At 38.0% G+C, this 27,657-nt stretch overlaps 1 protein-coding gene across 2 annotated transcripts in view; it reads right to left on the bottom strand.

Annotated features, from left to right (window-relative positions):
- The window catches only part of PTPRM (protein tyrosine phosphatase receptor type M), a 642,938-nt gene that overhangs the window by 234,538 nt on the left and 380,743 nt on the right, over window positions 1-27,657 (bottom strand). For both annotated transcript variants that reach the window (XM_079785235.1, XM_079785234.1), the window contains exons 8-11: window positions 26,405-26,713; window positions 23,578-23,687; window positions 15,744-15,945; window positions 12,850-12,952 (exon numbers count right to left, since the gene is read on the bottom strand). In XM_079785235.1, coding sequence (XP_079641361.1) covers window positions 12,850-12,952; window positions 15,744-15,945; window positions 23,578-23,687; window positions 26,405-26,713 — 724 coding nt within the window. The remainder of the gene's footprint in view (window positions 1-12,849; window positions 12,953-15,743; window positions 15,946-23,577; window positions 23,688-26,404; window positions 26,714-27,657) is intronic.

The raw sequence follows: 27,657 nt of genomic DNA, 5'->3' as shown, positions 1-27,657 counted from the left end.
GGTAAAACTGATGAACTGTTAAAGAGAATGAAAGATCCCTGCAGCCCCAGTGTGAGCACGAACTAGAGAGCTGAAAAAGCAACAGTAAGAATGAAGGCAGCATAAGATTCCTCAAGGAAGGAACAACCTAAGACAGGCACAGTCGCAGAGGGGCCATCAGGATAGAATTTGGGGATCAACAGAGGTGGGGCACAGATCCTCACCCCCCCCAACATTGCAGGGGCCTGAACCCTATCCCCTTCTGAGGGAGGTCTCCTGCCCCCATGGCTGCTTCGTGCTTCCCATGCTCAGCTCAGATCAGGACCCAGGTGACCAACAGATACTTGGCCAACAGCAGCTGCCCTCTTACTCCAACAAGAATTGTTTGAGTTGTCTTGTACCAATGGTGTGGGGAAGTGGGTTTATGATATCTAAACCCAGCCTACCACCAGGAATGCTCAGGACCTACTCAAGAAGGCAAATAATCCCTTCCACTAATATTTACAGGGTAAAATAAGATTGTTGTTAGAGTAATAAATTTGACAGTAAAATAGTAGTCAAGTTTTCAGGCAACTTTAAATTGGCTAGTTGAAACAAGCAAATATTCTAGAAAAATTAATTGTACTGGACAAAAAGGTGTTCCTAAAGTGTTAACTAAGATTTTTATTGGTACTTCATCTCATGATAAAATTGTGCACCATGTAATGAACCTAAAACAGTAATATTATAGTGCAAAAAATTAAAATGTAAAAGCCATCAATACTACATTATAAAATTTTCAAAAGCCTCCTAACATTTAAATCAAAAAAGGAGGGTATAGTAGAAGAATATCATGTAAGGAAAAATAACCTGTAAGTAAATTACATCTAGAAAATTAATACTTTAGAAAATTAATTGTAAGGCTAAAAGCAAGACACCTATGAAAAACACACAAGGTGTCAAAACAAGCCAGAGTAAAATCATTTGGGCAAAAAATGAAATAGGATCCCAAGTCAAATTTATAGAAAATACTCCTTTATTAACTTTTGGTCGAGAATATGTTTGTATATTTTCAGAAAACAACTCCGATACCATGTGGATTCCAGCAACAGAGAGGAATCGACAGGACTACTCCAGCCATGAAGACAGAAGAGAAGCAGTCCAGAGATGGAAGACGCTGACGTGGTCTTCCCATACTAGCAGTTAGCAGCTGTGCATCACTGCAGGTTGCCCAGGATCAAACCAGAGAGAGTAGGAGCTACATTACCACCATTTGTCCACCATCCAGAACTGTAATGTCAGTGCTGACATGTACACATAAGGAACTGTTGGACATTGTAATTGGGTCTCAAAAGAACTGTTGGCGCAGAAAAAAACTCACTACAGACTGATTCATTTCCTGTCACCATAAGCATTATTGCTTGTCTCATTTTCGGTTCTTATAAGTGTATTTCTAATAGCACATGATCTCACTCATCTAGTGGAAATAATGAACAACATAGACTGATGAACAAGAACAGACCCAGAAACAAGGAGGCATGAATCAGACTGTCGGGCCCCAGAGGGAGGGTAGGGGAGGGTGGGGGTAAAGGGGAGAGATCAACCAAAGGACTTGTGTGCAAACATATGAGCCTAACCAGCGGTTAAGGACAACAGGGGGGTGGGGGCATGTGTGGGGAGGGGTTTGGGATGGGAATGGGGGGACGAGGACAAATATGTGATACCTTAATCAATAAAGAAATTAAAAAAAAAAGAATGAAGGCAGCAGAGGGGTGAGAAAAGTAAAGGAGAAAAGGGGGGTATGGTTAGTGACCCTGAGAGGTGAGAAGAAAGGCAGGTCTTCAAAAGAGTCAGTACAGGTACACAAGATTCTCATCACCTTCCTGATGGAATCTGAATGTGTAGCAATGGCTTATTTAAAGGAGTCTTTCTGAATTTCTCTTCTCATTTAACAAAACAGAAGAGATTGATTCAAGGATAAAGGCAGGGTATTCTTTTATGCTTATGCATTATATGGAAGGGTCAATGTATTTAACTTCTATTTAGAGATGAAAATGCAAATTAAAACCCTTCTTGTTCTAGATATTCTGACTTGTTAAAAGGCAGTTTTAGACCTTCAGCTTCTTACCTCTGAAAGTTTCAGTGATAATTACTTCTGCTAAGAAAGAGGTTCGATTCAATAAACATTTATTGCACACTTAATTAGGTTTGAGCTACTGAATGATAGAGACTAAATTATGAAAATCATTTTGCATTTCCTATTCTATTTACATACATTTTACATAATGATTAACCTAGGAAAATGCTCACTTGTAGTGTTAAATGCATAAATCCAATACTCCTGCATGCTGGTCAAACCTCATTTACCATGGGTGTGTTTTAAATGGATTTACTAGGATGGCCACTGTTTGCCTCCCTTTACCTTCTCTTAGGCTTTCTTATAGGTTGCTCCTCTCCTTGGTGGGCCTATACCTGTCTTCTAGCTCCTGACTGGCTACTTCTCCTTAGGGTCTCAGCTGAAATTGCACACTCTGACTCCCTTGTTGAGATATCACCCTTGTGTCAGATGCTGTTACAGTGCCCTGGACTTTCCTCTGCAGCACTGATCATCATCCTAGCACAGTGACCTGGACGTAAAAATATTCAATAGATGTTTGGTGACTGGATGAAGAATCCTATCTAATAAAAAGATAATATGCAAATTAACTATCACTCCATCACAAAGATGGCGGCACCCATAGCCACAAGATGGTGGCGCCCAGTCCTCTCAGCCCCGCTGGAGTCCCCCAGGCCTGGGGGGAGGGGGTGGCTGCTGCGAGCAGGCAGCATGAGCAGCCTGGCAGAATGCTTGCTTTGTTGCCGTGATGACGAGGCAAGCATTCCGCGCCGGGCCGCGGATAGGCCTCTGGGCCGTGGAGAGCCTCTGGGCAGCGGGCACAGAGCGGCCAGGCCCCACAGAGAGCTATGTGCGCAGGGCTACTAGGGAATGAATAGTAGCCAAATGTCAACCCTAACATTCCCAATAACACTTTTCACTATTATAAAGGAAAGAATTTTAATGAGATGCTCATAACTGCAGAGAGCCCTTAGCACGTCTCATTGAGCAGAGGAAAAACAACAACACTGACACCAGACAGGAAAATACTTTAAGGTGAAAGTAGACAAGTGAAAGATCTGGGACATAGAGAACAACTCCAAAGGGATATGGTGATATGGAAAAAGCTAACATCCCTTCCTAATCCTTTTACTATTTTCAGGTTGAAGAATGGAGTGTTCATTAAGTAACTGAAAACTAAATACAAGTAACCGTCACAAGGATAATATAATAATAATATATATTTATGTATTATATTTTATAACATAAATTATTAAGCATAATATACACTTAAAATCGTTTTTGATGAAACAGAAGGTGAATCAGTATTTCTGTATTCTCAACATAAAGAATTACATTGTATATATTTGTAAGTACTGGCTGAGAAAATGTTCTGCTGAAGAGAATGATACAAAACAGAGGTCATTATATGACCGTGCCCCTCTCCCTGAAATAGGACCACGAAGCAGTGTCACGGGTCAGGTGCCCTCTGAGTGGTTCCTGGGCTCTGAAAGGCTGTGCCTCTAAGCAGCGCAGTGGGTGAACTTTCACTCTCTGCCCCGTAAGTGACTTTATCGGTCTCTTAGGACTTATAATATTTTCTTGCGTATATATGTGATTTTAACAACTTAAAAAAGTGAAAGTGATTTGACCTATACAGTCAAATTAATCTTTGTCAAAATTTCCAAGATCTTCTCTCCCAAATGTTACCAGTCTTAGCCTGGAACACTGCTAGAAATGTATCCCTTACACTCCCTGGAATCAATCACTGTGATTGGGAAGACCCAGCAGTTCCTGAGAGAAATGGCATAGCAGCTCTGAGATTCATAAGGCAATGTGTTGTTCAGTTCAAGGCATTTGCAACCTTTTGGTGTTTAAAATTGTTCCACTGTTAACATTTATAGAGCGATGTGGGGAGAGAAACAGCATGTAACTCTACCTGTTGTCCATGGAAAATGGAAATCAACTTGCATGTCTACCTTCCTCACCTGACGGATGGTTTCTGGGCTGCTGGTCAGTATGATGGGAATGCGCAGCCCTACCTGCTTGACCGCTAGGGAGGCAGTTGTGTATAATGTACGGCCTCCACTGTAAATGACACTCAAGGGCATTCGTGTAATCTCTAGTTCCAATCGCGGGCATTTATCTTTTCAGCGACAAGCATAGGTTCCTTTGGGCATAGTAGGAATGAGAAATCGCATGATCAAAACCTTGGTTCTTCCCTGGCTCCGGTCAGGAATTCGTCACAATCATCCACCGAGTGTACTGGTGCCATTCCTTTGGGAGCTGAGAGAAGCACTGGCACTTTGGCTTTCAACAAGCAAAGACCCTGCCACATTCATTCAATAGGCCTTGCACACATACCCCGGCACATCTGATAATCACTGCAAAGGTGACCAGCACAGGATCAGGGCAAAGCAGTCAGGGCAATGCAGTGAAAGGAAGGAAGAGAGAAACAAAAAGGGAAAGATCCAGAGGGTCCTTCGCAGCAAGAGGGACAAATAATGCCACATGTTTACTGCTTATGGAAATGTGGATTGAAAAATAGTCATACAATTTGTAAATTATCAGAGTCATTGATAAGCTAGATTGTCAATTTCTAATGTTCTAGTATTCACTTTAACAGTACTTTAATTGGTTACCAGTCACTTTGATTAGTAAACAGAGTAAATACATTTTCTTTTTTTTTCCCTATAAAGGACTAAATGGTTTTGATTTCTTTAAATCTTGTTTCTAATAAAAATTAGCATTTGGCATTTACAAGGCCCCTTCCCTTTGTGCCCTAAGAGGTAGCTAAATACTAATTAGGTCCAATGGAAAAGGGAGGCTGGGAGGGCTACACAACCTGCAGACTGTGCCTCCTTACCCCCTCCAGTGCCTGCCCCTCTGACTACTCAAACTACTTATCAAATATATGATCTACTCAGCTGCACTGATGATCTACTCAGCTGCACTGCTGCGGCTGAGTAGATCATCCTTACCCTTTTCCTTACCTAGAGCCTTGGAATGGCTTACTCAGTGCCACAAGCTTCTCTGCATCCCCAGAGCTTTGCACAGTGCTTGGACCCTAGTGAGTATCTGCTAAGTGTAATCCTAGCAACTCCATGACATAAAATGGCATTATCCCTGCTTTGGAAGAAGAGGAACCCGAGGCTCAGAGGTGCTGGGAAATCTATAATGATCACACAGCTAGTGGTGAGAGAGCTGGAATTTGAAACTAGGTTTAACTACAAAGAGGATGTTCCTTCCCTATATCATGAGTCTCATTTCGAAGTTTAGTCCACAAAGTATGTGGCCCAGAGTAATTATTTGTTAGAATCGTGGTTTTTTTTCCTTAGAATATGCCAAAGGAAGAAAGGGTGACTCTGACTTGTCTAAAAGGGTACATGTCACACCTGACGCTATATTGTATATTAGGCCATAACGATATTGATTACTAATTACTGATAAATACAGTAGTTTCTAATTAATTGAGAGCAGACCACTGTTTAGATCTGGAAATTATACATCAATTTCTAATAGGTGAATGTAAAACGAAGCTCCTTTTATATGCATGTAACAGAATCTTTGTATCTGAAGGCTAACTGTTCCTTGTGAGGTTTTTACACTGTAGTTTTTTCTTTCTCAAAATAGTATTGTCATTACAGCAATAAAAAAATTAAAGGATAAACTATATTTGTGAACCAACAGTGATAAATATTTTCAAACCATTATTTAACTGGCTCCTCTGAGCCATGATCAAACTCTTAGACAAAACTATTCTGATTAAAAAGATAATCTGTGGATTGTATTCTAACACAACCATGAGCTGGCACTTGAATCACAAATATCTTTCTCAGAAGAAAGTGAAGGAAGATGCAGATTCTTCAGGGGTGAAGAGAACACTGGACTTCATCGAGACAAGCCAGGAAAATGTCACGCTGGGTCTTCATGGGGAAGCCACACTGGGAGCTTTCCTTTTAGAGTAATTACATACAGAAGATCAGCTTCCTTTTGCTTTATGCTTAAGTTTTTTCAGCAGATCTGATGATAGCCATAATTAACTAATGATTCAGGGTCAACAGCGAACCACCTAAACTTTTCAAAGAGTTGTTTTACAGAACTGAGGCCTAGGGGAAGTTTATTACCTATTTACAATAGCAGTTCCTAAAAACTTGGAAATGCATAAATAAAGGTAGTCAGATGCAATCAAAATTTAAAATGCAGGAAAGATATCAGAATTTACAGAAATTCTATTTATGATTTTATTGGTAGAGACAATTGTTAAATCCTTAATTTATTTTTCATGTAAATTAGATTTTTCATTATATCAGATTTGAATAAAATGAGACACACAGAGGAAAAGTTAAGAGGACCAGCAACAACACAAACCACCTACTGACATGGCCTGAAGAATGCCGCACAAGAAAATAACACTTACATAGTTATATTGTATTTAGCGTGTATGAAGTGTGGTTTGAAGTATTTTTTTAAATTACTTCATAATTTTTTAAAAATATATTTTTATTGATTTCAGGGATGAAGGGAGAGGCAGAGACACATAGATATATCAATGATCAGAATCATTGATTCGCTGTCTCCTACATGCCCCCTACTGGGGATTGAGCCTGCAATTGGGGCATGTGCCCTGACCAGGAATCACACCTATGACCTCTTGGTTCCTGGGTCAATGCTCAACCCCTGTTCCACACCAGCTGAGCAACCTCATAATCTTCACTGAAATCATATAATGTTGATAACTCAAAGGCTCCTTGCAAGAAGCAGAAGAGAATGAAATGTCCAAGAAGGTAGTGTTAATGGAGTGAACATGTTTTTCCTTGGACTTACAGGTGGCAGACAATCAAAAAGATTGATACTGCTTTAAAAAATATTTTTGGTCTATACATTATAACATCCAACTTCTAAACCATATTAAATCGTATGCCAACAATTTTAATTCCTAACATAGGAAACTTCTTAAACCAAAAATATATGTTTATCTCTACCTTTCATTAATAACAATGATCTCTTTTCTTGCTTTTATTGTCAAAAGATTTGTTTTGCAGTCCCATCTGAGGTGACACATTTTACAGACTTTCTGACTCCCACTCTGGTGCTGAGTCCCTTTAACAAAATTTGCTGTGTGATACCACCTGGGGATAAGCGTGCAGGCTGATGGCCCACAAGAATAAATCTCATTCCCCATATAGCTCCGGGATCAAATCAAACATTTTAAGGAAGTGCAACACATTACCTTAAAATAAATACAATTGCTTTAGACTGCCTATTCATCTTCAATGGAATGAAAACTTGTCCTTCACCTTGTCCTCAGAAAACAGCATGGGTTTTTCAAAGGACAAATAACTTGTTAATGAGAAAAAGTAGCATATTTTAATATACTTCTCATTATCTGTCTAATTGGTTACAAAAGAATATTTGATAAGTAGTTTGAGTAAATCAGGTGCTGGAAGTTAACAATGAGGCTTTATTATGTGCTCACATTTTCCTAGTTAACTACATAAGGCAAAGCAGCTTAAGGAAAGACATGATAGAATTAAATGAAAATAGCAGACATTTGCAAAGTCTACCACAATAATGCGTTCAAGGGAAAATCAATTAAATAAAAATCTGGACATGTTATATAAAAATAATTCTTGATTTATATATAAAACTGATGTTATTATATGACACACATCTTTTTTAAAATCAGAAGTATTACCCTGGCTGATGATGCTCAGTGGTTAGAGTGTCTGCTCAAGCACTGAAGGGTCAAGGGTTCGATTCCCAGTTGAGGGCATGTACCTGGATTGTTGGTTCAATCCCAGGTCCTGATTGGGGCATGTGCAGGAAGCAACCAATCAACCTGTCTCTCTCACATTGATGTCTCTCTCTCTCTGTCTCTGCCTCTCTCCCCCTTCCAACAGTCCACTCCCTCTAAAAATCAATGGGAAAAATATCCTTGGGTGAGGATTTACAAAAAAATAAAAAATAAATAAAACCAGCAGTGTTTTGGATGAATAAAATATTTATGCTTGCCATAATAGAAAATATTTCCTATCTCATTTGAAATCTTAAGTAGAACACAACCTTTAAAAAGTAAGGCAAATGTTTCTTCCATTCCTTATGCCCTTATCTCTTCTCTATTCATAACGTAGTGAGGTTCCTATTTGCTGCCTGGATTCTCAGCTACAAAAAAGTATTCATAAGTTTCTTTTAAAATATAACCATTGAGGAAGTATTTGGTTGCGAGGACAACCATAATATAAGTTACCAATAACAATAAAAGCTCAACATTAAAATAATTGGGGCCCCCTTTATTAGAAGAACAGAGTGGGTGCCATAAATTAAATTTACATTCACATGTTTAGGCATCGTGTTTTTTTTTAAATATATATTTTTATTGATTTCAGAGAGGAAGGGAGAGGGAGAGAGAGATAGAAACATCAATGATGAGAGAGAATCATTGATTGGCTGCCTCCTGCATGCCCTCTACTGGGGATCAAGCCCACAACCGGGGCATGTGCCCTTGACTGGAATCGAACCCGGGACCCTTCAGTCCGCAGGCCAGCTCTCTATTCACTGAGGTAAACCAGCCAGGGCTAGGCATCAGTTTTAATGTTTGGGTTGCTGATGTGATTATTGTCTACCTCCCATCCCCATGGACAGACAAATCTGTAACAGATGTTTCCCCCATTTAATAATATCTCCTGAATGAATGAATAAAAAAATAAGAACTTAATTTTTTAACTTCTCACTGAAATATAAGAATGTTTAAATAATAAACATTTTCAAGTACTGAGTTTTAATTAAGAAGACATGTAGCTCCAAAACATTTATAAACAAATTCAACAAAGTTGTGAGAACCAAAGTGAGTCATTTGGAAACATCATCACCTAAAGCTGAAAGATGTGATTCTCAAGCATATAGACCATTAGAAGGTATAACATAATATTAACGAGGAATATTGCAGTCATATCTATATCATAAATAAAGTCACAGAGGGAATTTTTGTTGTGTAAAGTCTGTGTTAAATTCATTCTTTATTTAGAGCTGCTCTTTTATACCAAAGTACAAGGGTTTTCACTGTTGGGTCGTGTCTGCATGTAATGAACAGTGGAGAGAAGAGAGAGAAAAGAGGTGGTTCTAAATGAGTTTCTCCCTGTCTTATTAAAGAAAACAAATTGCATCTATGAACAGACATTAAAATTCTGTCCTAGGTGCTAGTTTACCAGCTGGAATGATGGAATTTGTGTTCTTCCTAGCCACCTACAGATTTAAATAATTGTATGTGACAGAGCTGAAGTGTTGATCAATAAAAAGACAACAGTCATTTACAGTGAGACTTTAGTGCAATTTCAAGAATCTGCACTAACCAAGCCAAGTGCTTGCAGCGGAATCAATACCTTACTTAGGGAAGAGCACCAATGAAGTACGACTGAATTTTAAAACCGATGAATATGGATTAAAGAAAAATCAAATCAATTGAAAGAATGGGTTTTGGAAATCACACAATGACAGTATTTTTGAACACATAATACTGTGAAAAATCCAGGAAAGCCAACAGATGTTCACTTTCATCTCCCCTCTTTCTTCTAGTAGTTATCATTTGGGAAAAGCTTTCTTGTATTGCAGTTTGATTACATGTGCATTTTGCAAATTTCCAGATGTGTTCAAATGTTTTAATCTACATTATGGCTTTATATTTTAGGGCCCTATGATTCCCTAATCAGAGTTCTTATTTCTCTAAACACCAAATGTAATGGAAAATTTTCATATACCCCATTTAGTTTGAAAGTATTACAGACATTTTTCCCCACTCCAAACTAGTTTTTCTAGCTATCTTGGTCTTCTATTTACTCAATAGATAATCAGTCCCATTTTGTTGTACTATAATAATGAATTCCTTGAAGAGAATATTTACTTTTCTGCACGAAATCAAATCTTTGACAGGTGAGATTGAGATAATTTCCTCTCTCAAATTTGTGCAATAAAACTTACCTGTTCAAGACAAGCATCCTTGCAATAAAGGTAATGTCCACAGTGGATTTTCCTGTAATACTTACTGAATATTATCCCATAAGAAATGAAACTGATTGCAGCATTATGGATTTACATAATGAACATGGATCATAAATTTATTAATGTTAAGATGCTAACATTGTGAATGAAGGTATAATAGGGGGCAGAATACAAAGTGACCCTGTCAAATTCCAGGGATATTTAGCTAATAACAGGATGATGTTTACTAGTAATCAAAGCAGAGCAGTTATGAACTTGGAACATAAGGCAATAGGACAATTGTGAAGGAAAATGTGACAACCTAAACTGAAATCTTAGAAGAAATAAAGAGTTGGGCCTGATGAAATGATGTGAGATCTGGGGTGAAAGCTATGTATTTTGCATATTTGACAAGCCTTTGAATCTGTGTTGTTACAGGCATAAGAATAAGAAGTCTGAGGATATCTATAATAATAAAAGCATAATATGCTCATTAGACTGGACATCCTTCTGGATGTCCTTCCGGACGAAGCCGAGGCTGTGAGGGAAGCCCGGGTCCCGGGTGCCAGAGGGAAGCTGGTGCCAGCAGCCAGGGGAAGGAAGGCCTACTCTTGCACGAATTTCGTGCATCGGGCCTCTAGTCTATAATTAATGAACTAGCAAGGCTTCAAAAATCTCCAAAACCAACTAGAAAGGTTTAAATGAAAACAACAATAAAACAATGCTTTAGCAACATATATGACAGAAAATAGGAACAGTAGTTTGAAATACAGGCGACAATTTCAAAAGATAAGGGAAGGAGGATTGGGAGAGGACTAAGGTGGATTGCCCGAAGGAATATTTTTGGAAACTTAGACTTGGAAAGATCTCTACAAAGACGTGGATGGAAGTCTGACAAAAAGGGTTTGAAGGAACAATGCAACAGGAATAGAAAATATGTAAAATGAGTTTATATAGAAATAAAGTAGAATAGGGAATAGCTGGCTGTTTGGAGAAATGGCTAGGATTTCAGCTTCCTTCAGTTTGGAGGCACTGGATGTGAGTGACCTTTACCCTTTCATTTTATCGTGATGCTTCTACTGTAGAACACAGACTCCCGTACTAATAGCCCACTGTTCCTGAGTTTGGGCAATTGTTAAATTGGTTAGAAAAAATGATGTTCTGAAGGCCATGGTCAGAGCGTCAACTTCCATTTAATAATAATTCAGCCTTCCAGAGTCAAAAAGGAATGACCCATGGCCAAGTACCCCTGGGTCTTGGACAGCCATTTTATGAGTGTGTGCCTTGGGTCATTCAGATGAGTGCAACCAGTCATCACCACACACAGATCAACCCTGTGTGGTGTCAGTGGCATCACGTTCTAGCAGTAATAATATCCAAAATTTGGAATAGAGCTTTTAAATATTCCATAGTGTTTTCACAAACTACACCTATGAATGGCAATCCCACATCCTTTATATGAGTTATGTTGAGTGAGTCAGCAGAGTAAATTATTTCCTACAATATTGTAGATTTTTCAAATTGTGATTCTACCCTAATGTGACTTCACTATCACATTTTATTCTGTTCTTACTCTTGACTCTGTGGACTAAAATTAGTATATATCTCATCAGTGGTTAAAAAAAAAAAAAGTCCAACTAATCACTGTATGGTACTACATGAAAACATGATAAAAAAAGAGCCAGGTTTCAAAGGGTTAATGAAATAAAATTCTACAACAGGAACATGGAAACAAATCTGATATAGCCTTAATTGTGACTGTAAATGTTTCCTTAGTGTATGCTATTGAAAGTAATAGATTATTTTGAAGGGAATCACTTCTGATAGCACAGCATATCTGAATCCCTCTGAAACAAGTAGAAATTTCATTTATATAGATTAATGAGCTTATGACAAGTTCATATTCAAGAGTTATTCAGGCATTCCTTTGCTCCTTCCTAGGAAGAATAAATTTATTTTATTCATCCACTGTAAAAGTTACACTTTGTAATTTCTTAGCTAAATAAATCATCATGGAATGAGAAATGAGACCTACATGTTGGTAATAAACTTAAATCTGTTCAAATAAAGACTTCACAATGCTCTTTCCACGAGTCTATTGCAGTGACTTTCAACCATTTCATCTCATGGCACACATAAACTAATTACTAAAATTTTGCGGCACACCAAAAAATGTGTTACATATTTTGCTGATCTGACAAAAATAGGTATTATTTTGATTCATTCATACCAAATGACTATTGTTGTGTTGGCAGTTGTCATTTTTTTATATGACAATCTATAAGAGAGGTCAGTGTCCCAGACTAAATAGGAAGGTGTTGCATTTTTTAAAAATTCTTGCAGCACACAGAAAATTGTTGGTCTATTTCTTTAAAAAAATTATACAACACATAGTCCACTGAGAAATTATAGCTAATTTATGAAATTTAACCAAACTTAAACCCCAGGTAAACAAACAAACAAATAAAAGATCCACTTAAAGAATAGAGCTCAGGATGAAAAAGCCAAGTGCCCTTAGGTAACTAAATTGCTGCAAGCAATTGTAAAGCCACCTTGCAACAGACTGGGGCTTTTGTTCCTCATCTTCAAAGAATAACCCCCTTGCAGCTGAATCAAACTTTACACAGTACTTGATCACTGCACATCAAAGCACTTCCCTTTTCCTCAGTCATATCTTATAATTAGAACTAATACAGATAGGGGTTTACATGTTGACTGAGGTTGGTTGCAAATCCCTAGAAAATGCATTCAAGAAATTAATCAATTTGATTTTGGTTTTCATGCCTCTAGAGCCAGCCCATCCCTTCCCTGCTCAGTACCTGACAGGCGCGCCTCTGCTGTGTGCAGGTTTCAGCATGACTGTCACTGTATTGTCAGTTTGATTCAAAGGGGTCTCAAGTTCATAAGCCGGCATAGAGGGTGCTGGGGAAAAATGCATAAGATGAGAGACTCATTATTTCTGGTTTATATTTCCAGTTTTCTGTCTACTTTCATTTACAAAAAACCCCCCCACAAAACATTAAGAATGCGATGCACTTAGATTAAATTGCAGCTACCAACTGACCATGAGCAGCCTTTATGTATATACCTTACACAAAATATCAGGGACAACCGATAAAACCACCACATGTTAACTTCTTTGATCTCAGAGATCAAAGTTGGGAGAGAGCATTCACAGGACTTGTGAGTTGTTCTGTTTCTCAATATTCTGTTTCTCAAATTTCGGTTTGGATTCTTGCTAAATGGGTGTGGTGAGCTTGTGAAAATCCATTGAGCTGTACACTTATAATTTGTGTTCTTTTCTTCAAAAAATATACTTTAAATGCACATTTAAGAAATAATTACTAGAATCATAGCACTGAACTTTACAGGTCTTCCAGGTAAGTCAAGGTTTTTTTGTACCAAAGATTCACCAGGGGATTTGAAGATAACTGTAGGAGCCAGAGAGGCTTTGCTGAAATTAGACTACTGGTGGGCTCTCAGGGAAGGAAGGAGTGAAAAAGGTATGGGGATTGAAGTAAGAAAATCAGGGGTTTGACTTTTCCTGGTGCCTTGTTTTAACCAACATAAGAGCTGGGGAACATTATCTCTGGAGCTTTAGTTTACTCATCTTTAAAAGTAGAAAATTACCCTCTAGGGTTGTTATAAGAATTCAAAGAGATAGAGATAAAGAGAGCCAGACAAATATAATTCTACAAATGTTAGTTCTCTTCCTAATGTGAATCCTATTTCCAAGGCCATTTCCTGGCACTCTTTTTTTTTTTCTAGATTGTTAGCTCTCATTACGAGAAGATAACAGAGCTGTTGGGTAATTCTGTCATCCCCATGGACAAGGGAAATCACCTCATAAAGGCTGGGATGTGAGTGTGCACCTGGTCTTTTACGACCACAGGTATAGGGACCTGATGAGAACACTAGAGATCATTTTTGACAAATATAGTTTTTAAATCTCTGAAATATAAAAAGCTCTTACATAAAAGACATGGGTTATATCTCAGTTCCATTTATTGGATTTCCTCAGCATTAAAAATTAACTCCAATTCTCTGAAAATTAACTTGAATTCATAATACAGAATTACATTTTATAGAGAGAGTAGCTCTCTCTCAGAGATCCATGAAAGTAGAAAATAGGGGCCCATAATTTGTAATTTTTTTGAACTATAAAAATTACATAGTTATTCTTGATGAGCCTGGGTAGGCTAATTAAAATGTCAACTACCTTTGCTTTCGAATAGAATTGTATGAACTTGGTGGGCTAACAGTGCTTTGGACCCATATCAAGTAGAATTTTTATTTAATAAACAGTGAAAATGAATTATTTTCCTATAAGAACGCATCCTTTAAGATAATAATCTTTTTAAAGTGGTATCCACAGGGGAAAGTTACAAAAAAAAAAGAAAAAGAAGGAAAAAAAGGGCTTGGAGGTATACACATTGGTACACATTTCTTCTTTAAATCTTCATGATAAAATCCATGCAGCAGCCAATATCTTAAATTACATTTGGGGACAAATTCCTTGATCAAAGTCAGAGAGGGAGTACATAGAAAAATTATAACTAGAACCCATACTTTTAGATTGCAAGTCTAGTGCCCTTTCTACTCACTCATCTGTACAACCCATGTCATTTTCCTAACCTCCCAAGGCCTTCTTCCTCTTTTACAACTCTCCATGTTGTTCTAATAACATAAGGCTTCAGATAAAATACCAAGAGTATATTAAATATCAAGTCAAGTTTATGCTCACAAATAAAATCTTACACAATAAAAAGTTTCCCTTTAAATTATAATTGCTTAAAAACAAAGTTCCAAATCTTCTCCCTCAAAACCCAGTAGAATACTTACAGTACTCTAGTTGTATTTACCTTCCTTTATTTCCAAACAAAAACTTTCATAAAACAAGGAATGAGGGACAATATATATGAAAACCAGGCTAATTATTATATAGCTACCCCTGACTAAGTTATCTCCCTCACCCGCCTTCTGCTCATCTACCCCCAACTAAAACAATCAAAGCCCAAACTCAAATATTTCCCCTCTCATACCCAAGGGGGTAAAAATGGAAAAAGAAAATGCCCATGGAATGTGTTTATTGCTGTTACATATCCCATACCAGATGGCAACTCCATTTCCTCTAGTCTGAAGCACAAAGAAATTTTCTGCACAGTTGCATATGCCCAGAAATATTTCTCAAATTATATCTTTTGTTGGATGGTGTAATTGAGATAACAAACAAAAAGCTGAAGGCCCTAAGTGCCTGGAGCAACTTCTCTGTTGTGGCTTGTCTCTTTAGGACCTGAAACTGCTAATGGTGAATGTCCCAAGGAAGGCTGACCCTCTGGCACTGAGCTCCATAGAGTGCTGCCTTTCTTCTGAGCTCTCAGTCATTCATGGCTCATTACAGAGATTTTTCCAGCACTGCTGCTCTGGTAATTTGGGGATAAGAGTGAACAGAACAGAACTTTCTGTTCGTGTCCAAGTGCTCCAATGCAAACTGCAGAAACAGTGGCTACTTCTTAACACAGAAGGATCTTAAGCTCCTAAATAATAAATACCTGGAATATTTCATTTAATTCCATAATTCTGATTTTCAGATATCTGAAAGTATTCATTTGAATACAATGTGTCAGTTTGGGTGAGCTTTGCATACTTGACAATGGGAATGAAAAGGTACAAAATATCACTTCTAATAAAAGACATAACTCTGATAAAATACCTGATATTTTCGTGGTAAACTGATTTGTTGCCGGAGGTCCAAAACCCTTAGCTGTGCTAGCTCGGATGGTAAAGGAGTACGTTGTCCCCGGATACAGTCCAAAAAACAGGAAATGGGTTTCATTTCCCAGTTTTGAAACTCTGCCACTTTGATTGGATAAGTCTATTTCCGGGTCGAAGGAACTGACTGCTTTGTAAGTGATCTGCAAGAGAATGGGAATGTGATTAAATATCTGGAGCAGGTAGTTCAAGATTGCATCTTTATCCAATAAAGCCTTCTGATGTATGCCCTGTCAGGCACTTTAGGATAAGCTCTCTTATCCCTTTAGATTCTTCAAATCCTGGATCCAGCGAAGGGGCACAGGAACTCAGCCAAAACACTTATGAGTTACTACTTTTATAGACAGAGGAACTTAAAGCCAGTAGATTAGAACATAAAGGATGAGGTCAGGTTTAACCTAATACCTTGAAGTTGTTTGCTTTCAAAATGTCATTTTGGAAAACAACACTAAAAAATACAAAATAATAAAATATACAACGAGCTCAAACGGGTAAGACCATGACAAGGGTAAGGCCTCATCTCTCTTGCAGTGGCCACAGTTTGATTTGGTACTGAATAGGATTACGGTCCCCTGGAAACAAGGACACTTTTCAGCATTTTTATCAACGTGGCCAAAGGTATCTGCTTCGAAAATAAATCCTAAACACGTGTCAGTAGCTGCTGATGCTATGAAGGCAGTCCTCATGACAGGTCATATTTGCATCTTTTCTTTATCGCTCTTCAGTAGATGTCAGGCTGGAAGTATCTTGTTCTGTACAGTTGAGTATGGTAGCCACTAGCTACAAGTGGTTATGGAGCACTCGGAATGTGGCTAGGGAGACGGAAAAACTTAAAATTTAATGTAATTTAATTTAAATTAACTAAAGTTCAAATTTAAATTGCCACTTGTGACTAGGAGCTGCCATTTCCAACAGTGCAACGCTAGAAGCTTTCGCCCCTACCAGGTGTTTGAAGCACGCTGGGTGGGTCTGATATGTGTGAAAATAAATATAACTATAACATAGGTGCCTTTAAATTTTTCCCTTTCAAATGAATTTTAAAAGAATTTCACTCTAAGTAGTTCATCAACTATTCAAGAACATACATTTTAGTGGTGATTACTAACTTCTACCAGTTGTAATGACATAATTTTTAAATGTGGCATATTCAAAGTTTTAAATTACAAAACTGAGCACTCTTCTTGCTTTTAAATAGGTAAACTGACTTATAATTTATGTGCATGAACGCTAACACTGTTATTACACGAAGTGATAGCTCATATTCTTTCTTCCTGTATTCGTACCATGTCATTATAATTAAGGAGACCGCTCTGAAAGAATATTTAGATTGAGTCAACTGAGCTTTGGAAAGAAACTGTTTGCTATATATATTAATCTCTGCAGTGACTGGCACTCTCAGAGTCAAGCAGCTTGTCTGTTGTTAACCCTCTAGCATATTTCCCTCACAAGGCTACTCTGAATCATGAGACAAGACCATGGCTCCACCAGCGTGGCTCAGTGACTGAGCGTCCATATACGAGCCAGGAGGTCACAGTTTGATTCCAGCATATGCCTGGATTGTGGGCTCAATCCCCTGTGTGGGGTGTGCAGGAGGCAGCCGATGGTTCTCTCTCATCACTGATGTTTCTGTCTCTCTCCCCATCTCCCATCTTCTCTGAAATCAATAAAGTATATATTTTTAAAGGAGAGAGAGAGAGAGAGAGAGAGAGAGAGAGAGAGAGAGAGAGAGAGAGAGAGAGAGAGAGAGACAAGACCATGTCTACCACCCAGCTGCTGTGGGAGGGACTCAGCAATGTCCCTGCTGTGTGCTCAAGTGCTTACTTTAGTCCTCCATTCTAATAGCCCCAGAGGATGAGCTAAGCTATGGCAGCATAATTGCTCCCCCAAAGTTTATTTATTCATTCAGTCAGCTGTTTGAAACATATTAACTGCATGCCTCCTTATGTACCAAGCACTGGGCCCTGAGCTGGGGTCTCATATGGAGATCCAGACTTGGTACCTCCCCTGGAGGAGGTAACAGTCTGGTGGGGAAAGGGATAAAAATTCAACCATGATGATACAGCATAATTAAAATAAGGGCTAGCACTGCCCACCAGGACTAGGTTCATCGTCTTGTTAATTTTACTGCCTTGTTGAAAACTTTAATGGAACACAAATGTATATGGGACCAAGTCCAAGCTCCCTAACTTTTTGTTGAAGACCTACCCTCCCCAGGTTTTATTTCTGAATACTTGACAAGATGACATTATATTACCTTCTGTCCTGGTTACTCTTCTATGAACACTTCCTGGGCTTTTCTCACCCTGCTTTTGCTCACTAACTTGTGCCTGCCTGGAACACCAGAGTAGCTCTGTCCTGTTTTCTCTCCTTACTCAGATTCATTCGTCCCATTCAAATGCTGATTAATTGAACACACACACTGTGAGCACTGTGGTCAACAGGTAGACACGGCCCTGCCCTCAGGTAAGAATCTGGACTGGGATGGGTGGACTGGGATGGGTAGAGAGACAATTAAGTAAGTAAATAATTTAAAAAACACTAGGTTCTATAGAAGAAAAAGAGGGTGTCAAGATAAAGAATATTGGGCGGGGGGTAGAAGAGGAGTTTTGCTTTCTGTAGTTTCATTGTCCAGGGTTAACTATAGTCTGAAAATATTAAATGGAAAAGTCCAGAAATAAATAATTCTTAATTTTTAAGTTGCATGCTCTTCTAAGGAGCATGAAGAACTATATATACATCATCCCACTCCATCCCGCCCAGGGGCATGAATCATCTGTTTGTGCAGGATCTCCACTCTGAATACAGTCTCCACCTCCTGGTCACTTAGCCTTCTCAGTTATCAGATCCACTGTCCTGGTATCGCAGTGCTTGTGCTCCAATGATCCTTACTTTTCTTAATAAAGCACAGGGGTAGTGCAACTGGCAATTTGGCTATGCCAAAGAGAAGCCGTGAAGTGCTTCCTTTATGTGAGAAGATACGTGTGTATAGGAAAAAACATAGTATATATAAGGTTTGGTACTATCCACAGTTTCAGGCATCCACTGGGGGTCATGGGGTGTATTCATTATAGATAAGAGGGGACTCCTGAATAGGAAAATGCAGCATGATTTGATACTTCAGAAGGTTTTTGGAGAGAAAAAAAATCCCATATACATGGCTTATTAAATTCCAGGAGAAAAACAATGGGAGATGTGATAATAAATATAAACTGGGATTAGCTCATGGGAGGCCTTGACTATCACAATGAAACTTCTTAACATGGCCTATAGATTCTACTTCTTTCTATACTACTACCTAACTCAGTCAATAGTGATTATCTGAGCCCAGTTATCCAGGTGGGATCTTTAAGTGTCTTCCTTCAACTATTGATCCATCAATGCCCCACGCAGCTGACACTGCACTCTATACTTTCGCCACACACTAAGTTTATTTGCATTTGGTACTTATTCTCTTTGTAGTTAGTTGCTGTTAGAACTGTTGCTTCTAGTAGAGAAGGGGCAGTGCTTTTATACTTTTGTCTTCTTCTAATACCTTGCCTATACTAGACTAAAAAACAAACAAACCAGTTGATGTGTTCCTCTCATCATGACCAGGAGTCTGGAGTTTCCTCACTAGGCAATCAAGAGCTATATACATTTAGTGAGTTACAATTAAAATACTTGGATATATATTCTTGTTCATTTGGGAGTATTACTGACTGATAAACTTCTAGAAATAGGCTTGATATATAATGTTTAAATTTTGATAAGCCATTTCATAAATCTATAGATGTAGAGGGCCAACTGTATGCCATTCTATATAAGGGATTTGAGAATCTGAGGTTTTTGTTATCTACAGAAGGTCCTGGAACCAATCCACTGTGGATACCAAGGAATGACTGTTAAGTTTTTGGGGAGTCAAAAGTTACATGTTGATTTTCAATTGTAGAGGGTTGGCACCTCAACCCTCATATTGTTTGAGGTTCAGCTATACACAAAAATGTTTTCCCTATTTTCATCATATATTCTTACTGTTTAATTTTTGTGTTTAGATCATGCATATGTTTGGTATTTATTTTTGTATGGTGTGAAGTGGGGTTTTATATGGCATAATGTTCTTGTATTCATAAGTAAACTTGCACTACATTTCTATCTTGTATAATTTTGCAAGGACATGCATCTAGCTGTTAACAGTAGTTATCTCTGAAATGGAAAATGGGGAAGCAAGGATATTTTATTTTGAATACTTCTGTACTAAAATATCATTGCAATAAAATAATTCCATAAAAATGAGAAAGAATGCAATTATCAGTCCAGGTTTTAGGAAGATGACTGATAAAATTAAGTGGCTGATTGGGACACAGGTATGAGAAGGGTTGGAGCTAGAACAAAGTGGGAAGAAGGGTAAGGAAAAGCTAGTTCCAGAGGCTAAAGATGGACGTCAAGGGACTATAAAGGAGAGGGCAAAGAATAATAGCAGAAGAATATTTGAACTCTGTTAATTGCCATAATTCCTGGCAAAAATGACATTGTCAGCATTTTCCAGTCATTAAAGGTTGGTGTGTCTTTCATAAGAGGAAAGTAAAGAGAAAACTTGAGAATAACCTGAACTTACAGCATATTCATTTATAACATCTACATCATTCAATCTGTTTTTCTTCACCCCTTCTAAAATTATCCAAGTGTGCTCCCTACCTAAGAAATACCTGTATCATTTTTTTTGCTAAGCTTTCTTCCAACTATGATAATTAAGCTCTCCTTTGAGTTTTCACCTGTGGTCATATGTGTTTCTATGACAGAATACACTGTTCCTAAACCCCCTGCTTCTCTTTGCGCCATCATTCTACTTCTTTAGCATGATATCTGTCCCAGGAGACTGTAGTCTTCCAGAGTGGGGACCGAGTCTGGTTCAACATCAGTCCTTGGCTCCAGGAGGAAGCTCAGTCTATCGTTTACTCTGGCACACGCTGAGTGAATCACAATGTGCAGAGCTTATTAGCTAAAGAAGAACTCCCTCCTGAGACCTCATCTATGGCCTACCTTGAGGAACCTAGAACTCTCTCCTTTCTACTTCTAGAAAACATGGACAAAGGAGAGAAAGATTTGGTAGTCAGAAAATGATATACTTGTGTGTGTGTGTGTGTGTGTGTGTGTGTATATATATACACACACACACACACACACACACACACACATACATACATATATGTGTGTGTGTGTGTGTATATATATATATATACATATACATATATATATATATATATATATATATGTATGTATATATGTATATATGCATATATATACACACATACTAGAGGCCCGGTGAAAAAAATCGTGCACGAGTGGGGTCCCTTGGCCTGGCCTCTCATCGGGGCCGTCTTGCCCAGTCCTGATTGAGGCTGGCTGGCCAGCGGGAGAGACCATGGGAGGTTGGCCAGCCATGGAAAGTTGGCTGTGGGAGTGCACTGACCACAAGAGGGCAACTCCTGCATTGAGTGTCTTCCCCCTGGTGGTCAGTGCACATCATAGCTACCAGCGGGTCATCCAGTTGTAATGGTTGCTTAGGCTTTTATATATATAGAATACTAGAGGCCTAGTGCATGGATTCGTGCACCAGTGGGGTTCCTTAGCCTGGCCTGTGTGGGGATAGGGCTGAAACCAGCTCTCCGATATCCCCTGAGGGGTCCCATATTGCAAGAAGGTGCAGGCCGGGCCGAGGGACACCACCGGTGCATGATCAGGGCCGGGGAGGAACCATAGGTGGGCTCCAGGGTGTGTCTGGCCCATCTTGCTCAGTTCTGATTGGCCGGACCCCAGTAGCAAGCTAACCTACTGGTCAGAGCATCTGTCCCCTGGTGGGCACCCAACCGCTCACCTGCCTACCTGCCTGATTGCACCTAACTGCTTCTCCCTTCCAGCCTGATAACCCCCTAAACACTCCCCTGCCAGCCTGATCGACGCCTAACTGCTCTCCTGCCAGCCCGACTGTCCCCAACTGCCCTCCCCTGCAGTCCTGGTCACCCCCAACTGCCCTCTCCTGCAGGCCTGGTCGCCCCCAGCTGACCTCCGCTGCGGGCCTGGTTGCCCCCAACTGCCCTCCCCTGCTGGCCGGTCACCCCCCCACTGACCTCCCCTGCTGGCTTGATCATCCACAACTCTCCTCCCCTGCCGGTCATCTTGTGGTGGCCATCTTGTGACGATGTCACACAAGGGCGTCACACGACGCCACCTAGGCTTTTATTATATAGGATTGATTAAGCCTGGTTCACACATTTGACATTTTCTCTTTGGTATCCACAAAAATGAACCAACCTGCTTTACTTGCCAACATCTGATTTTTAAAACTGTGATTTATGACACATTCACATATCACCATTGTAGTAGCATTTAGATCAGTGTTCAACTGGGAGATCCTAGCTGCTAAAATCAGGGAGATTAATGGGTTCTTCTTTTGAATTATTATTTCTATTGTTTCCACATTAAAGTTACTTTATTACACAAAGATATATGTCCACTGAGATCAGTCCATCTAGATAACAACATAGGATAGGTGGAGTTATTTCTTAGAACTTTAGTTGATTTTAAAGCCTAACTTTCTATATCATTCTTGGCAAAAAAAAAACCCACAAAAAAACAATCACCTATTCTTGATTGCAAGAATCCCCAAAACTGAGACTTGAAAATGGTCATGGACAAAAGTATTAACTAAAAGATTCTGTTAACTGAGAATAAAGTATGAACTTGTTTGATTTAATTATAAACCTTAGTTCTTTGGATCTAGCCATGATTTTCATGATACCTGATTCATTTACAATGAAGCAGCCAATAAAAAGCATCAATAACTTAACATGATAGCCATTTTCTTTTATCTCTTATCTTACTTTATTTAGCTTTCTACTAACAATACTTTTTTTTTTTTGCATTTCAATACCAAATTTCAAAAGTTATAAGGAAACATCAATGTGAGGCTATTTGGGTCAGGAAATGGGTTCAGCAGTGATTACTGTCTGACAGCTCTTCTGCTCAGGCTTTTGTCAGTAGTTCTGAAAGGTATTCAAGCAGAGATGCTGTAGGAGGAACTGTCGCAATTTTCAGAAGCTGAACAACATATAATTTTGTTGAATTTGCATTCAAATAAATGCTTGCTTCAAAAATGCACCTGCTTGTTTCTATGACAAAAGGCATCGTAAAATGATGCTCATATAGATTGATGACGACTGTCACCCCGTTATTGCTATTATTTTCTTCCTTGAACAATTCATCAAATTCTTCTGTTACCTATTATTCAACCATTTGATATGCCTCAGTAGACAAAACCATGTCACAGAAGTTTTAATGTATGTTTTGCTAATACTAAAAAAGCCAAAAGACATTCTTCTATTATTACTTCTGAGACAACATCCATTGATTTTGCTAATTAGATAATCAGCATTCTTCTGTGATTCAGTAGTAAAATATTTTATAGTCAGTAAGAATAGGATTCTGTGGGTACCTCTTAATCAATGTATACTTCAAAATACTTACTGTTTTTAATAAAGTTGATTCAAAAATATGTTATCATATATTTTTATGCATATTATATAATCTGGAAACATTCAAATCACTATAAATATGCATCTTAAAATACATATAATTCAAAAACTCATTTTTAATTTTTTGCTTTTATACAGTAACCACTATAACTATTCAAAGACTTAAACTTCTTCAAAACATGATGCCATTATGCATTTCTATGACAGCCTAGCTCTCATAGAAATTATAATAAAAATTAAATTACTAAAAAATGTATACACTACCTCATATAAAGTGATGACACCATATGTTTGAATTGGTTCTCGCCATTGAAGAAATATCTTCTCTTCAAAGGTACTTCCTTGAATGGATTCAGTAGGAACAGCACCTGGCACTGTAAGGGGGAAAACCAATAAATGTTTAAGCAGCAAACCAAAAAAAGGAAGAGTTTTCTAGACTTGATAGGTAGTAAACTCTCTATTGAGGCACAATATTTTAATAATCCATAGACACACTGAATTAAAAAAAAATCTAAAATTCAAAACCATTTTGACTATACTGTCGTTATAAAGAAAAACATTCCCTCATTTTTTCTTTAAAGTTTGAATCAATTAGATGAAACTCAATAATCATCTTTCATATGAGCTTTTTCATTCTTCAAAAATAAATTAAGGCGTCCATGGAGAAATCAGAATTCCCACACATTGCTTGTAAGAGTATAGACTGGTATAGCCATTATAGAAAATAATGGTAGTATTTAAGTAAATTTAAGGAGGCAGCTATCATACAACATTAATAATTCAAACTCCAGGTATATTACCTGGTAATATTTTTGTACATAGTACCAGGAGACATATACTAGGATGTCAACATAGCAGCAATTTAAAACAAAACCAATAAAATTGAGATAAACCAAATAGTTTAATTATTTCATATTCACACAATAAAACACAAAAATGATTGAAAATGATGATAGCTTTATGAAGGCCTTGAAACTTGAGGAGAACTGGGTAGCAGAGGAGATGGAATTGAGAGGCAGCCATGTAGAAAGGCAGGTGGTGGATGACAACGGGAGATGAGGAAGAGCCCAGGATAAAAAGTGTGGCATAAAGGACCAATGCTGAGGGGACATTTTTTTCAGAATGAACTGCAGTGATAAAGTCAGTAGTTCTAGAGCAAAAGTCAAGAATACAGAAGACCTTGAAAGTCAAGACTTGGATAAAGAGAGTCATTGAAAGTTCTTGTGTAGAGAGAAACAAGATGCAAATATATTTCAAAGATGAGTGTAGTCAGTGAGTAGGGTGGCATTAGAATGGGAAAAAGCTGGGACCACAAAAAAAGGGCAGAAATTATTACAGAAATTTCAGTACAAAATAATGAGGATTTGAATATAGGTTGTGGAAGGTGAGAGACAAGAGCAATCTAATATCATGGAAGTAGAAACAACAGGAGTCAGGACCAAATTAAACACTGAAATGCAGGGGAGAAAGGGTCAAGAGATGACCTGTTGACAATGCTGACACCTTCATTCTCATTTCATGGGAGATGAGGAAGACTTGGAGAAATAGAAATACGACTTCCAGTCTCAGCCCTGACTGACTACTATAAACTAATACTCTTAACAAAAATCCTATATAATAAAAGGCAAATATGCAAATCAACTGAACTGAGGAACGACTGGTCACTATAACGCACACTGACCACCAGGGGGCAGACGCTCAATGTAGGAGCTGCCCCCTGGTGGTCAGTGTGTTCCCATAGGGGAGCGCTGCTCAGCCAGAAGCCAGGCTCACAAGCTGGCGAGTGCAGCAGCAGTGGCGGGATCCTTTCCTGCCTCTGCGATAGCACTAAGGATGTCCAACTGCTGGCTTAGGCCTGCGGGGAGCGGACCTAAGCTGTCAGTTGGACATCTCCCGAGGGCTCCTGGACTGCGAAAGGGGCAGGCCAGGCTGAGGGATCTCCTCCCACCGGAGTGCATGAATTTCATGCACCGGACCACTACTAATTGTAATAAAACAACTATTTGACAGCAATGAACTATTTTAAGTATAGAAGAACTTTATGGGGATATAAAATAAAAGAGAAGGATGTGGGTGAATGCCTCTATTCCACGTTTTTCTTCTTTAGCAATATGCATGGTATTGTATAGGCAATAAATACTTAAAGCACCTTTTTAGCTCTTTACATGAAATAATAAAGTGTCATAAATATTTAATTTGTTATAATTAATGATCAAGATCATAATCAGCTACATGAAGAAACAAAAAAGTAAACATGTATTTTTTCCCCAGGAATAAGTAAGTATATTCACTTAATGAGCTTTCCAAGTTCTTTTGAAACTTAATTCTGATGCCTGACAAATTAACTCTAGGTCAAATATATGACATACTACCACTGTATTTTATGTGCTGTATGAACACGTGATTGTATATGAGAGTCCCTTATATAATCAGTATAAAAGCACATTTATATCCATGCTATGAGATTCAAGGTATCATTTTACTATTTTAAATTATTTTAGAGATTAATTGTATATTCACTTTATTGATGAGTTTCTGGTAATGTGCATAGTATATTAGTTAAATTCTTGTTTATTAAGGTAATATCCAATTACAACATTGTTCCTATGGGAAAATATGATCTATTTCATGACCAAAAACCTAATGAGGTAATTTCTCAGCACTACACCGAAAAGCAAGGGCAGCCTCTCTTTTGGGCTAAATTTTTATCTGAACTATGAAAAGTGTTTCAGAATGCCTTTCAAATATATTTAAATAAGCATTTCATATAAGTAATAGTACCCAAAATAATAACTCTTTAGTTCAACATGATAATAAACCTTGAATGAAGAGCAATATAGAATTATTTTACATAGAAATGTGACTATCTGACTCATAAAGAATTAAAGTACACTTCTACTTCCTTATTCCCTATACCCTTTTTAATCAGTGCTTAAGTACACAGAAGCATAGACATGTTTATATTTTATTGTTCAACACACTAAATAGTTCTTCCTTCTATTTTCACTATAAAGATCTCAATTTAAAAGAAACAGAAGCTGCTTTCTTGAGAGGATATAGATTTCAAATAAACATATTTAAAAGTACTCACGATCTTCATCCGTCTGTACTATGAGTTCTTGACTTTCCTTCCTTCCTTCCGGATTCATGAGGATGAGTTTCACACTAACATTGGTATATGGTGAGAGGTTAGTGATCGTATGTTGAGGGTGTGAATTATCTGTGTCCCAGCTTACTTCTTCTCGCACCTGTTCTTGTCCTCCTACTTGGTAACAGTAGTGGACTGTGAGATTGTAACTATGGCAACGAGTCACATTATATCCAAATGGCTCCCAGCGGATAGTGATTTGTCGAGATTTGACTTCTACCACTTCCAGTTTTCTTGGGCCTCGCATGGGATCTATTTAGAAAAGGAAATAAGGAAAAATAAAATGTAAGAGAAATGAATTTTAAAAGATCTGGTGAAGCCCAGATGTCACAGATAGTCATACTTGTCCCCAGTATCTGGTCTCCTCTTTTGGAATAATAAAACCCTTCAATCTTATCAGGGTATAAGGCCATTCAGACTAAAGCCTAAGTAACATTTCCAGCTTCTGCAGATGTGGCCATGTGCCTGGATTCTGGTGAAGGATGAAAAGATGAGAAGTTAAGAAGAGTTTCTGGGAGGGTGCTTATAAAGAAGGGGCTCACCATCTGTGTTCTGTCCTCCTTCCTATTAGCTGGACTGAGGACAGAGTATTTGTTGCTCATGCAGCTACAATGAAACATGAGGCTCTTACACATTAAGAATTCAAAGCAATGAAGAAAAATGAGCTACAGTTCCTGATAATCACTGAGTTACCATTACCAGGTTTGAGCTGCCTACTTCCAAATTTTTCATTAGAGATAAATAAAATGCTTTTATTTAAGCCTCTTTTCCTCTGGGACTCTGATATAAGAAATCAATCTTTTTTAAAAATTAAATTTATTGGGGTGACATTGGTTAATAAAATTATATAGGTTTCAAGTGTATAATTCTATATCATCTGTACATTACATTGTGTACCACTACCCAAAGTCAAATCTTTTTTTCATCACCATATATTTGACCCTTTTTATCCTTTACTACTTCCCACTCCCCTCTGATAACCACCATACTGTTATCTGTGTCTATACATTTTTGTTTGTTTCTTTTCCATATTTATTATTTGTTACTTTCAGTTTTATATCCCATATATAAATGGAAAAAATCCAATCTGAATGTGAAGATATATATATTATATATACTTTTAAAAATTAATTTATAATTATATAGTTGGAAAACATAAGAGTAAATGCTTGAGAATTCACCACTAAATAATCCTA

The sequence above is a fragment of the Cnephaeus nilssonii genome (genome assembly GCF_951640355.1).
Source record: "Cnephaeus nilssonii genome assembly, chromosome: 11".
Taxonomy (NCBI): Eukaryota; Metazoa; Chordata; class Mammalia; order Chiroptera; family Vespertilionidae; genus Cnephaeus; species Cnephaeus nilssonii.
The sequence above is the reverse complement of the archived record's forward strand: the minus strand, read 5'-3'. Positions and strand labels throughout refer to the sequence as shown.